Here is a 16,642-nt window from a genome sequence, read left to right as displayed (position 1 = left end):
GTCTTGTTTACTTCACTATGCATCAGTTCATCAGTAAGTCTTTCCAGGTTAAAGTCCAAGATATTGGACTTTTTTTGTACATAAGTTCTACTCTTGATCTTTTTTATGTTTACATATATCTCTTATTTCCTATCCTTCTTGGCTACTCTACTTTTCTTCTATCTACTATCTTAACCTTCTATTACTATATCTACTTCTCCAAGGATCCCATACTTTGTCCTCTTTAATCTACCCAACCTTACCAAAAATCCTTCCCTTATCTTCTCCCCCTCTACCTTATACCTCTTTATTCCATTTCTATTATTCTACACATCTTTTTGTATTGCTCCCCCCCCTTATTCTATTACCTTATCCTCTTATTTCTTTATAAATTTAAAAGACTTTTATTCCCTTCTAACTATTCTACACATCTTTTTGTATTGCTCCCCCCCCCCTTATTCTATTACCTTATCCTCTTATTTCTTTATAAATTTAAAAGACTTTTATTCCCTTCTAACAATTCTGGGTTGTTTTGAAACCCAGACCTGATGTAAGGTTCCCTCTAAAAATCCACACATACCCCCCCTTATCATCTCCACTCTCCCTATCTCCTTACCCACTTATGTCTTTCTGAATTTGGAAGACACACACACACACACACACACACACACGGAGAGAGAGAGAGAAAGATTATTTTGTTCCCTCTTTAACCCATTCACATGATGAGTAGGGTTCCAGAAATACCAGCCCTCTTTCCCCATCTAATTCCTTTGCATCAGTTCTTCCTCTCACATTTCATTTGTATAAGATAATTACTCTTTCAGTTCTACTCCAATTTTACCCAGTTACTAATGATAATCTTAGATATATGGCTTTCATTTCCACATATAAAACAGTTTGTCCTTTTTGAGTCCCTCTCATTTGATTTTTAAAATCTTTTTTGAGTTCTTCTATGAATTCTTTTTTGTGCAGGCAATTATCTTATATTACTCTTTGGGTAGGATAGTGCTTTTTTTTTTCCTTCAGTATTCTCCTCTGAAAACAAATCACAGTCTTCTCTATTCCCATAGTAAATTTTTATGGTCAAGATATTCTTAGATAAATGTTTGTGTAATGTCTTATTCTGAAAACAGTTGCTCAAAGTCAATATTTAAGAACAAAGAAATAAAAAAAAATCCATAATGTTTTCTTTGTTTCACACCCTGCACCATTTTTCCTATTTTGTCTTTGGCCTAATAAGGTTTCTCTGATATAAACTAAAAATTACTAAAACAGCATTAGAAATATGACTTACAAACAATCATTTAAAATATGTAATTGAGATAGAGGCAACTAGGTGGTGTAGTGTATAGATCCTTGAAGTCAGGAGGACCTGAGTTCAAATTTGGCTTCAAACACTTAACATTTCCTAGCTGTGTGACCCTGGGTAAGTCACTTAACCCCAATTACCTCAGGGAAAAAAAAAAAAGTGTATGTAACTAAGATGTATGTAGTATCTAACTCATCTATCCACTTAAAAGAAAAGCCAAGGAGGGAAAGCCAAAAGAGAAAAGGATTCTGGGAAGATGGTGGAGTTAATTGGTAAATTTCAAGCACTCCAGATTTCTCCCACAAATAGAACAAATTTGTGCTTCGAGCAAACTGGGATCTTACTGATATAGGAAGCTTTGAAGGAAGTCTCTGGTCCCAAATTAACCTGTCTGAAGTACAAACAACACCGGGCTAGATCCTCAGAAACATCAAGTGGGATCGCCTTGGGTTAGCTAGATGTGACTGGAGCCTCAGCAGAAACCACAAAAATTTTCACTTCCTCGGACAATTTGTCAGAACAGTATCTGAGTCCGGGAGAACTGAATGAATCTTGGCTGATTAGGAGCTCCGGGCCCAGGCGTACTGCTGAGACATGGCCCTGGGGTATCCACTGAGTGTAGAGGCAGGAGGACAGGGATACTGCTGGCTGTAGACACTTGCAGGAGGATGGAGCTCTTGGTTTGGAATTCCTGGTCAAAGTGGAGAGCTGAAGGGAAGCTTGATGAACCACCCCCCTACCTCATGATTAAAGGGATTTTCACTAATATCCCTTATTAAAAAAAAAAAAGAAGAAGAAGAAGAAGAAGAACCAACAAAGAAGAAAGAACCCCACTAATGAAACATATTGTGGGAATAAGGAAGACTGAAGTTCATCTTCAAAGGAGTTCACTTTTGTGAAAAAAAAAAAAAAAAAAAAAAAGCTTCTACCCCAAAGAGTAATGTGAAATGGCTTCCTGCCCAAAGAGAAGTTATAGAAGAACTCAAAAAAAGAATTTAAAAATCAAATGAGAGATAGTGAGAAAAAACTAAAAAGAAAAATAAAAACCATCCAAGAAAAAAAAGTTAACCAACTAGAAAAGGAGATGCAGAGTCTCAAAGATGAAAGTGATTCTTTGAAAATTAGAATTGAGCAAGGGGAATGCCAGTGAAGTTATGAGAGACCAAGAAATAAGAAAACAGATTATAAAGAATAAAAAAATAGAAGAAAATGTGAAATCTTCTAAGAAAAATGATAGATCTGTAAAACAGAAGGAAAACATATAACAATAATTAGATAGCCAGAAAGTTGTGACCAAAAAGAAAACCTTGACACAACAATGCAGGAAATAATCCAAGAAAATTGTCCTGGAGTTATAGAACATGAGGGGAAAGTAGAAATAGAAAAAATCCACTAATCACTATCTCAAAGAAATTCCTTGTGAAAAACATACAGAAATATTATTGCCAAATTTTGGAACCCCCAGATCAAAGAGAAAATTTTGCAAGAAACAAGAAAAAAAACAATTCAAATATGCTGGAGCTATTAGAATTTGTATAATTGTACAATTGGAGAATTGTACAATTTGAATTGTACAAGACTTGGCAGCTGCTATAGTAAAGAACCACAGGTCCTGGAATCATATCTATCAACAATCAAAACATCTAGGCTACAGCCAAAAATACCATATCCAGCAAAATTATGTATAATTTTGAATAAGAAAAAAATGGACATTCAATGAATTTGCAGATTTTTAGGACTTTCTATCAACCTAAACCAAACTTAACATATGAGTCAATATGAAAGATCAATTTTAAGGAACTTAACATGGAAAAACTGCTTAAGCATGTACAGATTATTTGTTTTTTATATATGTGTATTCTATGTTTAAGATTCATATCAACAATAGGGTAGCTCAAAAGAAAGATTGGCTAAGATAAAAATAGTAATCATGTTGTACAAATGAGGTGCAGAGGAAGAATAGAATAGGCACAGAGGGGCAACTAGATGGCGTAGTGGATAAAGCACCAGCCCTGAAGGCAGGAGGATAATCTCAGATAGTTAACACTTCCTAGCTTTGTTGCCCTGGGCAAGTCACTTAACCCCAAATGCCTCAGAAAAAAAAAAAAAGAATAGACACAGAGGCATTAGAAGAGGGAGAAAGGCTTGTAGTTCTGAAAACCTGCTCACATCAGGAATGGATTCAGTAGGCAACACTACATATATACCATGAAGAATATAGCACCCTTCAAAATCTAAAAAGAAATAATGGGGGGAGGGATGGGAGGATGGGGAAAGAAGGAAGCAAAGGGTGAAGGAAGAAGATAAGGGAGGAATCCTTGGGTGGAGAGAGGTTAAGTAATAGCAAGGCAAGCTGTGGAGCAGAATTTAAAGAGACAGCAGGAATGGGAAAGACATATGTGTATATGTGTGTGGGGTGTGTGTGTGTGTGTGTGTGTGTGTGTTATGTATACATATCTGTCTACATATACATAAATTTATCTTTTCTTAACTGTAGTTTGTGTAGGGGTGAGATGAGTGATGAAAAGGGGAATAAAGAAAAAAGTAAAAAAGGGGAACAGAAGAGAACCAAAGAACAATTTACAAAGAAGTAAAAAAAAAAAAAAAAAAATGGACATTCACGAATATAATTGTTTCTGCTAATATACTTTCTTGACCAGGTAATTTGTTGTTATATATTTTGCATCCTCCCTGATGTTCTGTTGAGCACATCACAATGTTCTTTTGTTTTGCTTTATTTTGTTTTGTATTCTTTTTCTGTTTTTCTTACTGTTTTTTTAATAAAATATTTTTTTTAAAAGTAAAGCAAATATGCAGAATGAAAATGAAAGGGAAACAAAATAATTGTGTCAGTAATAACCACATTGTAAAGAAAAAATTTGGGGTGATTAAACATCAATCAATGAACTTGTCAACCACGTTACCCACCTCCTGACAGAAGTGATGGATTTGAAATGTGTAAGAGAGAAATTTTTTTTTCCGGATTGCACCAATGTGGGAATTTATTTTGCTTGACTATACATATTTGCTGTAAGGGTTTTATTTTTACTTTCCCTTTTTCCCTTACTTGAAAGAAGTGGGGAGAGGTGAAAAGGTAAGTAAATAAAAGCTTCTTAACTTAAAAAAAAGAAAATTAAAAAAAAAACCACAAAGTGAGTGAACCTTCCTCCCATCTTTGCAGAACTGGGGACTCTGAGTGCAACATATTGCATATTTTATACTTGGTTACTGTCACTTAGTTTTGCTGACCTGCTTTTTGTTCTTTCTTTTCTTTTCTTTCTTACAAGGAATGGCTGTTTAGGTAGAGAATAGAAAAATATATATTTTGAAGTGAAAATAATGTAAGAAAGATATTTATTTAAAGATTAAGTACAATTTTAAAAAAGAAAGTCACTAGGATAGTACAGAAAAAATTTTTTTGTTTCTCTGAATATATATAGATATATAAAGTCAGATTACTTAAAATGAAAAAAAATTTCATTCTCTCTTTCAACACTATAAATCAGAAATTTATGTATGCTTTTTACAAGAGACCTGTCATTTTTAATTAAAGTTTTTTTTTCAAAATACATGTAAAGATAGTTTTTAACATCACCTTTACAAAACCTTGTGTCCAAAATGCTAAATCATTTTTAAATGAGGGTCTGATGAGAGTTTATTCCACTCACCTTGCTCATAGCACTGGGATTCTCTGGTCACTGAAATTCCTGAACTGGACACTGTGGCCCAGACAAAATGAAGTTTTAACTCCACTCCCATATGTACACAAACTTCAATTAAATAAATAATAATAATAAACACATAAATAAACAATAAATAAATAGAATTATAACAGCTGACTATGCTAGGAAAGGATTTTTGAACCCTAATTCAAGTTTATCACTTTGATATTAGTACTTTGTCTCTTGAGCTGAATAAATCTATGTAAAACTGTCATTGCAAATGCTCTGTTAGAAAAATTTACAATCTAGCACATTTACATACTACTTGAAGGTATCCAAAGTCCCCAACATAGTTCTATTGAAATCAATAGTGCAAATATTATCCCATCTCAGAGATGTTAGGAGATTTGCCTATAGCCACAAAGCTAGTAAGTATTAGAACTAGTATTTTAATAATACTATTTATTCACTATTCCATATATGAGAATCCCTGATTGCTGCACATTCTGACTTTAAAATATGTTATTATTTATGTTTTATTGTATTTTTATTTATTTTGTTAAATATTTTCTTGTTGCATTTTAATTTGGTTTAAGCCCAAACTTGGTAGTGTTGCTGACCCTATAAAGGCTATAGATAGCGTCAGACCCACTGGTCAAAGAAAATTGGTATTCTAGATTAACTATGTTAATCTAGAAATTAATCCTAATTCCCAATTAAATAATTCATATCAAAATACTACCAAGATGGGTATAGCCTTACCTGAGGTCTATATCTCCATCAGCCCAGTAGGTCAAAAGGTTAGAGATTGTTCCCCCAGGACTGCAACCCAGGATGAGAACTGCCACAGCTTGAATTGGTGGCAAAGAAAAGCTAATGACCAAGAGGTAGGCTATCAGAGGCATCAGTCCATACTGGCACAGCAAACCCACAACAATCCCCCATGGTCTTCTGATGTGTGACCACAACTTCTTGATGTCCACAGTGCAGCCCAGAGAAAACATCACCAGTATCATCATTATAGTCAAAACTACTGAGAAAATAAACTTCAGGTTCCCATAAGTGTCCAAACCTTTTTTTAACTCCTCTTTTGTCAGGTTGTGAGGGCATGTCAAGGTGCCGGAACAGTTCACCATCCTCATCTTCTCACGAGTCTTAATTCAAAGTCTTAGGAACAGCTTTCACTAATAGCAGAGCAGGCTCATTCTACTGCATTTCAGAACACTGGATGAATAACCCAATAGCCAATTATGGAATTTTCCTGTTAACTATTGGCTAGTACTTTTAACACATAGAGTGTCATCTTGGTCTGATCAATTTCTTTACAAATGGCATGATGAAAATAATCAAAAACAAGCAAAAAAACAAAATGTGGGTTTGTGCTGAGTTCTCCCTGTCAAAAACAAGTGAAACACCATATGAGCAAGTGGTAGAAAGAATAATTGTGTCATGGAATGACTTAGTCATAGCATTATACTGAATTGTGTTCCTGAAAAAGTAGGCCAGCCTCCTGTTCATAATTCCACCCACTTCTAAAACTGTTCCAGGGAGAACAGGATGAATTTTTTTGGGGCATGGAAAACTAACTTCAGAAGTATGAAGGAAACTTTGCCAAAACCACACCTAACAGCAGCACCAGCATTTGGAAGATGAAGACTAGCATATGTCAGAGATTGTGCTGGTTGATTTTTCTGAACTCCTTTTTTGTTTTTCTTTCTTTTTAATCTTTGTTATAAGCTTAGGTAAGGGAGAGATAATAAGGAAGAAAAGATAAAAGCAAAGTACCAATAAAAATAGAACTAATATAATAGTGGAGATAAACATTAATTTCAAGTTAGCTGAGTAAAACCAAATAGTCTTTGGGTTTTCTATAACTTGGGTTTAAGAATATTATGAAAGAGAGCAACCAAGAAAAATGATTGCATACCTATAGTAATTCAGTATTACACATGTAATAAAATGTACATGGTTCCATTTCACAAAATATGAGGGAATTTTTTTACTCAGAATAATGAAAAGGATATTTCTATCTTTTGTGTAATAAATGCTGTTTTAAGAAAAGAAAATGATGACTGACTATTGAGGCAGTGGGAATCCATATGGAAATAATAATAATTAATATTATTGGTAATATCATTAAATTGCAATTATTACTAATGGCATTTATGTAACTTTAAGATTTGCAGGGCACTTGACAAATGTTACCTCATGTTATCCTCCTAACAATTCCAAGAGAGGAGCAATTATCATTCTCATTTTACAAATGAGCACTTGCCCAGAGTCATGTTATTAGTGTCTGAGGCTAAATTTCAATTCACCTCTTCCTAACTAGAAATCCAGACACTTTGCTGAAACGTAGTAAACACTTTCAATCAGGAATTTGGGACATATTTCAAATGACATTCTCACTCCAGGGACTTCCATTAATGTTGTAGCCAGGCACCTGTTGGAAACAAGACTAGGAAAGATGTGGTGCTGGGAAACTCGTCTTCCAGAAACAGTCACCACACCCTTTGTCTTTGGCAGTAGAATGTTTTGTGTTTATAGAGCAATGTTTGGCCACTAGACAAATACGCCTTTCTATTAAGGACAACTCCTTGGAAAGAGTTTTGTTTTTTTAAGTGTCATAAATGCCTGGATTTAAAGCTGGAAAGAACCTCAGAGATCATCTAATTGCACATGGGGTTGACAAAAGTAGCTCCCTAATTTTATAGCTGAGCAAACTGAGGCCCATAGATGTTAAGTCTAGCATCCATAGCTGCTTCTGGAATCGGGGAGTTAGTTCATTGCGCCCTACTCCTCCCCTCCCTTCCCCTCCTCTTCTCTTCCCTCTCCTTTCCTTTCCCTGTATAAGAATGCACAAAGTTCACTACAAATGTTGTCTGAAGAACATGGACTTGATGTGCTTGATATAGCAAATGATATGGCACTAGATCGTGTGCTTTAGAAGTACCAAATATTGAGCTTCGGTCATGTGAAGAATCCACAATGGCCATTCTCTTTGGCAAAAGGTAATTTATTTAGAAGAAGAGGTTATAGACAAAATGAAGAAAAACAATAGACACCAGAAATGGTAAATAAAGTTGGAAGACTCAAGGCAAAAAAAAGGAGTTTTAATAATTAATGATGGAAAGACAAGTTCCTTAGTGGAATTCACAATTACCCAGGAGAAAGGGAATACCCATGAGGCTGGAACATACCCTCAGCTGGCAGGCTAAGCCCTAAAAGGGATTTAGCACCCTAAAACTTAAATTAGCTATAAGAAAGAAAAGTGGGTTTTGAGAGTAGAGACACCATGAAGCTAGAGAGGAGATGAGAGAAGAGACACTATGTAGCATGTGGGAGGGATGAAGAGAAAGACACCAAGAAGGCAGAGGGCTGTGGTGGACTCACCTAAGGGTTTCATCAGAGATGGCATGGGCCATAAGCAGATTTATAGGGGAAATTTAAACTTAGGGCCATCACAGGGGTTTCTTGGCTGAACATAGCAAAGTGGGGCTGCCCACGACCTCCACAAAGGATGGGCCTCAGGGATTTGATATAACTTAGATTTCTTTGATGGATACAGAAGGTAGGGCTATAAAGTTAAACTGATCCAATCAGTGCCCTTCTCTGCCATCCAGGACCTCATCAAACTGAGAGAGACAGGACCTCCTGACCTCTTGAACTCACAAGGTTGTTTCCAAATGTCCTTTCCAAAATCAGGGTTCAGTCATCTATAATCAATCAAAGAAAACTAGAGGCATCCAGAAGCCTTCTCAAGTCCATCTAGCAGAGAAAGTTCTACCAGCTACTCCCTGGCAGTTGTGGACATGGATTTGAGAAGAGTCACTTCTTCTAGGGTTACGTAATTCCCCCCTTGGAGAAAAGGGAAGAAAAGAGACAGAATCTGAGGCAATTTGTGGTTTATTTAATTTTATTTTTTTCCAAAGAATGAAAATTCATATTCTTTCCCTCCCACTTTCCCCACACCCCATTTATTTTTCTTTTGAAAGAAAAACAAAACCCTTGCAATAAATATGCATAGTTGAGCACAACATATTCTGTCCTTGGCTCTCCAAATTAAAATATCTCAGTCTGTACTATGAGTCCATCACTGCTTCAACAGGAGGGGGGCAAAATCTTTCATCATGAATCCTCTGGATTCACAGTATTGTGGGGGGGCAAGCAATGTGGTTTCTCAGAAACTGTCTGCTAAAGTAAGAGAAGTCTTAGGCCTCAGTTTTGCTTTTTTTTTTTTATGTGACCTTGAAGAAATGAAACTTTTTATGTAGTTTCCTCATTTCTAGTCAGCCCTAATGAACATTGTGGACCAGCAGACCCGGAATGCCTTGTAGCAAGCAACATGTTCAGCTAGCCATTGAAATCACCACCAATTCCCAAGAAGCTGTGGCCAAACATGAGGCTCAGAGACTGGAACGGGAGGCAGATCTTAGACAAAGCAGAAGCTGAGAAAGCTCAAAAGTAGCTGCTCCTATTTGGAGCAGAGAGCACTGGGGCTGTTAAAGCAAAGCTGGAACCCACAACCAAGCAACTAATACAGTTCTGGTTGAAGGAGAAGGAGCTATTCTCCAGACTAAGCTGAGCAGAGCCTTGGAAATTTGGAACATCAGAGTAAATGTTGAAAACTACCTTTGCATGTATTTTGAAAAATACAAAGTTATTATTTTAAAAAAATAATCTACAACAACAATAAACAACAATAATTCTGAAAGGAGGTGCTTGAATTAAGGAGACTAGGGAAAACCTTCCTAAAGGTGAAGTTTAGCTTAACTTGAAGAAAGCCCAGGAAGGAAGGAAATAGTGATGAGGAGGAAGCAAGATAGTTGTAAGGATTCAAAGAGATCATATATGTAAAACAGAGTGCAAACTTTAAAATACCATAGAAATATTATTGTTGTTATTGTTATCATATCATCATTATGCTGCCTCCCTCTAGAAATTCCTAAAAGCTTAAATAATATAGTTTTATAATGAACAAAAGAAAGTGTTTTTTATTTATATCCTGAATGTCATATTGGGAGTATAGTCCCCAGTACCCTCAACAAATGAACTGGCACCTCATCTTGGCAGAGGGTAAAACCCTTCTCTGTGATAGCCTCCTACCTAAAGTTTCTTTCTGCAAACCTCTAAAACTTCTAAACTTCTAGCTCTCTGCTTTAATTGATCAAAGATGGACAGATGCAGCTACACCCAAAGAAAGAACACTGGGAAATGAATATAAACTGCTTGCATTTTTGTTTTTCTTCCCGGGTTATTTATACCTTCTGAATTCAATTCTCCCTGTGCAACAAGAAAACTGTTCAGTTCTGCACACATATATTGTATCTAGGATATACTGTAACCTATTCTACATGTAAAGGACTGCTTGCCATCTGGGGGAGGTGGTGGAGAGAGGGAGGGGAAAAATCGGAACAGAAGTGAATGCAAGGGATAATGCGGTAAAAAATTACCCTGGCATGCGTTCTATCAATAAAAAGTTATTTAAAAAAAAAAAAACTTCTAGCTCTCTCCCTACAAAGAAAAAAATTGAACATAAAAGTTTTATTATAATGTATAAATGAAGGAAATAAGTATTTATTTAGGTTAAATGCCAGGCACTGTACTATTTTTTTAAAATATTCTCTAAAAAAATAAATAAATCAAGATAATACCTCATTTAATCTTCACAACAATCCTAAAAAGTAGATATTTTTATTTTCCCCGTATTACAGTTGAGAAAACTAAGGTTAACTGACTTAGAATCACATAGGTAGTGATGCTGAACCAAAAAGGATGCTGCAAATTTCTCATGAGAGCCTGAACACTAGATCAAAGTGTCAAACATGACCATAGAGTGACCTTGCCTATTTCTGGTCTTCTGCTTATTTGGGCATCACATCTGTGAGATGCTTCTATAGATAAGATCAGTTATTGTTCCCCCAAAATACTGACTTTGGTAGATCCCCTTAAGCCCATTCTCATCATGGTATGCATCCTGTTACTCCCACTATTGTATATATCCCAATCCCATTTTCATCACTGCGTGCAATCAGTTATTGCTTTAGGCTGTGAGAAATATAATTTTTTGTATAACAGCTGCCTGATGACCTAACTGCATTCTTTTTTGCTTCTGTATCACCTGCTAGCTTCGCTAGTTACAATTCTATATAAATGCTGTTTCCCCAGTCGCTCTGGACCAAATGATTTTTGAACGTGAGTTCGATTCGGTCAGTTAGCCTAAACTCTCCACAATTAAAAGATTAAAAACCAAACTCTATCTTGCCTCAGTTTCTCTGACATTACATTTGGAAGCCCTCATGAGACATGAGATCTGAGAGCAAGATTAGAGATCTCAGAGAAGCCTTAGTGGGGAGCCTTGAGCCGGCTAGTTCTGGGCTCTTTAGGGGAGCCCCAGCAAGGGACTCCAGCCCAGCAAGGACTCACCACTGACACCCCTATTTGGCCTAAGTGGAGAATCTGGTTTGAGCCGCCTGCAGGGTAAGTTTTCTGTCTGGTCTAATCCCAGGAAAAGCTGGGCTGAACACAGCTATACAGCTCTCAGAAGTGGTATGGGAAGCAGTGTGGTACTATTTGGTCTGAACATAAATCTGGGTGTTTCTTTTAAGCACAACTTGGACTGGGTGTTTTTAATTGTTGTGTTTGTTCAATTTGTGTTTGTGAGTTGTCTGTCTGTTGTGTAGATTTAAGTGGCTATTAAGTGTTAAGAACAATGAGAAATTTGACAGTTGGTCATTTAAAAGATTGCAAAGGTGCTTAGCATAAAACAAATGCTTTATTGCTTTATTGGACTTAATTATAACCTATTTGCAGTAATTTGGAGGAAAATAGAGAAAGCTTGACTGCTTTTAAAATCTGGCAGAAAAGCAGTTTTTTGTTTTGTTTTGTTTTTCTGGGAAAAAAAAAATAAAACCTTATCTGAATCAAGTTATAGCTCTGAATGGGGAGATGTAGGAGTGAGTGCAAAGAAAGCTGGTGTCAATTGCTTAGGGAAAAAAATATATAGCCTGCTTTCCAGTTATCTAGCCTGACTTCTGAGGACCAGCTTTATAACCAAATAGCAATTCAGTTTGTCTGCAACATTTAATAGGATTTAGGGAAACTTATTTAAGTAGGGAAAAGGGTATGGATTTGAGAGGCTGCATATGTTTAAATTGGAATTCGAATTTTGAAATTATGGGAGATAATTACTAATGCCTGGTACATGCTAAATCTGTTTATTCTGGGTATAAGATCTTAGAGATTTGTTCAAATATAGAAACATTACTACTGGAAATTTGCAGTGGTATTTGATTTGATTTAAAATTAGGTTTTTTTGTAAAAACAAAGTCCTGATAATTTACCTGAAGAGGTTAATTATTCCCTAATTAACTAAAGTATATTACCTTCTAATATATATATGGAGTAATTTGTAAACATTCTAAGTTATGCTTTAAAATTTTGTCAGCTTGCCTGGACATGTGTATAAGCTTTGTGAAGTTATTTAGCTGTTAACTATATTGTGGATTTAATAAGTTTTAAAGAAAAATAAGCAAAGGAGAAAAGAGATGATTTTACATACACAAGAAAAGAAAGATTGATTTACAGAAACAATTGATAGTTTGAATGAAATATCTAGTTAGAATATCACATGGAAAAGTATTGATTTTGTTTAAATAATTTCAATTGGTGTGTGTTAAAATTTGAAACGACTGTAAATTGCATGAGATTCCAATCCATTTTTGGAATAGGTTATGTCATGTGTATGTGGCTATCATATGTGAAAATTGTGAAATTGAGAATTATGTAAGGATCATTGTAATATTGAAACCTGAAATTATTGAGGATTATTGTTTTGATGGGTTACTAGAAAGAAAGGAAGATGGTATGAACATGTTAGAGAGAGAAAAGGAAAGAGAGACAGACAGACAGCATGTTAGAAAGGAGAGAGGGACAAAAGATGTGAGGGCATGTAAGTTGGAAAGACAGGGAAAGTTCTGTAATGCAAGGAACTTGCCATTGCCAGAAGAAAGAAAACACACTGACAGGCTAAATCCAGAAAGGGACTTGGTGCCCTAAAAAAGTTAACTGTAAGGAAAAGTGAAGAAGGGAAAAGGTAAAGATTTCATTTACCTTTTCTACCCTCCCACTGGGTATGGTTGAGCCTTGTGAACCTTGCCTGTCTGCTAAATAGTTTTCCCATCCCCTCTGATTCTTCAGCAGCTTCCCCCACCTCCTCTCTGTGATCTATTCCTCTCACAGAATCTGTAACACTGGCCTGGAGAACCAGTATCTGCCTCTCTCTTGTCCCCTCCTACTCTTCCATCTCTCCTTCTCCTCCTCTGCCAGCCTCTCCCTGTCATCCACCTCTCTTTAAGAAATGGCTTGCATTTAACTGAATGTTTGTTTTGTTTTATAAGTTTATGGTGATTTTAGGTAAAAGGAATTCTGATGCTAGACCAAAGATTCTACTGCTTAGCAATGCAGGAAACTTTTGAGAGGCTTGTTGGAGCTGCAGGGTCTCTGAGATGATTATCTTTGTCGAAGTCTTCCTCTGTCTTCAGCAAGTTTTTAAAATTGATTTAAGTGCATACTGATTTCCTTGTTTAATAAATATGATAACAACTGTGATCAATAGTTTTGATTTCCTTGTTTAATGAATATTAATGATCTATTGTTTTCTTGAAATATCTACAGCAGAAATTTAACCTAATATTCTTGCTCTGGTTTTGACTAAGTTGTGCAAATTCTATATTCTATGTGACTTTTAATTGATTGTATTGAGTCACCTTAAAGTGCACCCATTATTTAAAAGAACTCTGATGAGGATAGTTTTTGCCTTTGTCCCTTTGAACATGTTTCTGCTATGGACAATATGCAATTTAGTATTTTTCTATGTATTTTAAAAACAAAATGATTTATGTAAAAGTTGAACTTAAAAAACTATCTACTTAGACAGGAAAGATAAGCTATGAACTTTCTAGGATAAATCTCTTTTTGTTACCTATTTAGGATATGTGATCCTTGGGAGCTAGATTCATCTGGATATTTGATTAATGAGATTTGCTATTGGAGGACTATAGCTGCCAGTGATCCACCATCTGAAAGGAATATAGCACTGCTATTTTATTGCTTATTGGGACTGCAGCTGACCTGTTTTTAACATTTGTCTGTCCTGTGACAGACATGTTTCCTTACATGAAAAGCTGCTAGCCATCCTATATTGGCTTCTCTACATCTTGTAGTAGTCCTTGTGTACTAGTCTTTCTATCTCAGACTGTTTTAACTTCTATTTGTTAGGTTTGTTTTTATTCTAAATTTTGGTCAAGTTACAGCTGATTGGTCAGCTTCAGAGACTTGAATCTGGTGAGGGAGAACCCTGAAACTGTGTGCCCTTTAATCTATAAAAGAAGGGTGATTTGAGGTCTTAGGCTCTCTCCTGGGAAAAGCATACCTTTCCCAGACAACACCCTCTTAAATAGTTTCATTAAGTTGGAAATCACTAGTTGCATCCTCTATTGAGTTGAAGATTAGTTTGGGACCATTCCCAATAGCTCAAACTCCTAAGATAAGTGATCTCTTTTCTATTAGAGATCTAAACCCCAGACATTAACAACATTGAAGCCCCAAGCCTCGGAAGGTCAATAATAGACAACTCTCATCCCCAAATCTTTACAGAAGTCCAAAGCAGAATTATGCTTTGCCAAGGAAGCTCTCTTCTTGGCAAAGCTGCCTTCCAGGACTCTTGCTCATTGTGAAGATATTCTGTTCTCAGTGTTAACCTTTGTTATTTCCCTGACAGGACCTTACCCACTAAGAGGTCTATCTTCCTAGCAAAGTTGGCTTCTTAGTGCCAATAAATCTCTTTGGCCACAAACAGATTTCAGGTTTGCGAATTCTTTCAAACTGGACCTGCGCCGACAGAGAGGATTCCCCACCCCAATTCTCACATCTCTTCAATATCACTAACCTCATCATTTGAATCTCATCGAATCCAATGGGTATTGGATGCTTCCATCAGTTCCAGCACACCCTCCAAAATGGGATCCTGTGGAATAGGATTCAACTCTGTGCCCATTCTCAACAGGAAGCAGTTTTAGAAGATGAGACCATTCCCCCTGCCCTTAATGGACTTTGGGCCCATTGATTTGGGAGGAGCTGGAACTGGTTTATAAATGGACACCAAATTCTGAGAGGGCCCCCTGTTACAATGCCTTTAGTGCTTAAGATGAAAAATTTGGGTAAATGTTGCTAATAGAGTTTGGTGCTTGTCAAATCTATCTATGTTATTTAATTGAATACAATATTCCCTTCAGAACATGCAATTATTTGAGGGATCTTTAGATAAGTACCAAGATAGAAACCCCTTACTGTACTAGTGTGTTATGTATAAGAACTTTAATTCACTTTCAGGCCTTATATGTGAGGTGACTACTTGACCCTTGAAGCCCTGTCCACTCCCCTTCAGGTGATTCCTTAGACAAAAACAAAAGGCAAGATAAAGGACCAAGAAATTTGGTGGGGATTTTTCTGGACAGAAGGATCCTCATCCCAGAAGTATTTGAAGGAATGGGAAAAACACTTTCATCAGACAACTCACCTAGGGATTAGATTGAAGGGACAGCAGCCAGGAGAGAGGTGGGAGGTAAACTTACTAGCACTCCCTGCTTCTGTCTAGCCTCCCTCAGTCTTTTGTCTAAGACCTCCGAACCTTTATTGCCCTCTTTCCCTCCAATTACACCTGTCCTTGGCTTGTTCTTAGCTGTTTGCATGCTATAAATACCTCTAGGCTAGGCTTTAGGCCTGACTATTGGCTTTGCATGGATACTCACCTTCCCTATTATGTAGGAATAATCCTCCCAAGTCCCCAGCTCTTTGACTCCTGATTCTTGTTCCTGGGATCGGATCAGCTTGACTGTGGGGAATTATCCAGGGCTCTGATACCTATCTATTGTCATTCCCTTTACCTGGCTCTTGTTCCTAAATTCTCCACAATTAAAAGATTAAAAACCAATCTCTATCTTGCCTCAATTTCTCTGGCATTACAGTCAGTGTCTAAGACCAGATTTTGACCTCAGGTGTCTCTACCTCCAGGCCTATAATTCTCTCCCCTGAACCACTTTGAGAGTCAATTAACTGATTAGTCAATAAACTTTTATTAAGCACTTAGTTAACACACCTTTTGTGCTAAGTGTTCTGGATATGAAAAAAGGCTAAAGCCAATCTCTATCCATAAAGAAGTTTCCAGTTTAAAGGGGACAGCAGTATATAAACAACTATATGCAAAATAATCATATGCAGGGCAAATTGGAAATGTTCCCCCCAGGTGAAGCCTTGAAATTAAGGAGGATCAGGAAAACATTCCTTTAGGTGGAATTTAGTTGGACTTAGAAGGAATACAGGGAAGCCTGAAATGGAGATGAGAAGGGAATGTTCCAGGAATCCAGATCCAAAGACAGCCAGGGAAAATGCCCCAAATTGGAGTGTCTTGTTTGAAAACCAGAAGGAAGTCAGTGTTGTTGGAATGCAATATATGCAGGGGAAGGTGTAAGAAGATTGATAATGTCCAGGATAGGAGAAAACTGTAGGATTTTATGTTTGATCCTGGAGGTGATTATTCGTGTTTGGTTTTCATTCTCAAAGAGAACTATGACATCAAAGAAGTGGTGCTATGACATGCGAGTGTTTGAATGAGGGAAATTTGAGTACAAGT

General features: G+C 36.6%; 1 protein-coding gene across 3 annotated transcripts in view; it reads right to left on the bottom strand.

Moving 5' to 3' along the window:
- Positions 1–6,351, bottom strand: part of SLC10A6 (solute carrier family 10 member 6) — a 32,125-nt gene extending 25,774 nt beyond the window's left edge. For all 3 annotated transcript variants that reach the window (XM_051965108.1, XM_051965109.1, XM_051965110.1), the window contains exon 1: positions 5,713–6,351. In XM_051965108.1, the coding sequence (XP_051821068.1) occupies positions 5,713–6,092 (380 nt within the window). In that variant the 5' untranslated portion in view covers positions 6,093–6,351. The remainder of the gene's footprint in view (positions 1–5,712) is intronic.
- Between the last annotated feature and the right edge of the window lie 10,291 nt (positions 6,352–16,642).

Source organism: Antechinus flavipes, chromosome 6 (assembly GCF_016432865.1).
Source record: "Antechinus flavipes isolate AdamAnt ecotype Samford, QLD, Australia chromosome 6, AdamAnt_v2, whole genome shotgun sequence".
Lineage (NCBI taxonomy): Eukaryota > Metazoa > Chordata > Mammalia > Dasyuromorphia > Dasyuridae > Antechinus > Antechinus flavipes.
Note: the sequence above shows the minus strand (reverse complement) of the source record. Positions and strands in the feature narration are given on the sequence as shown.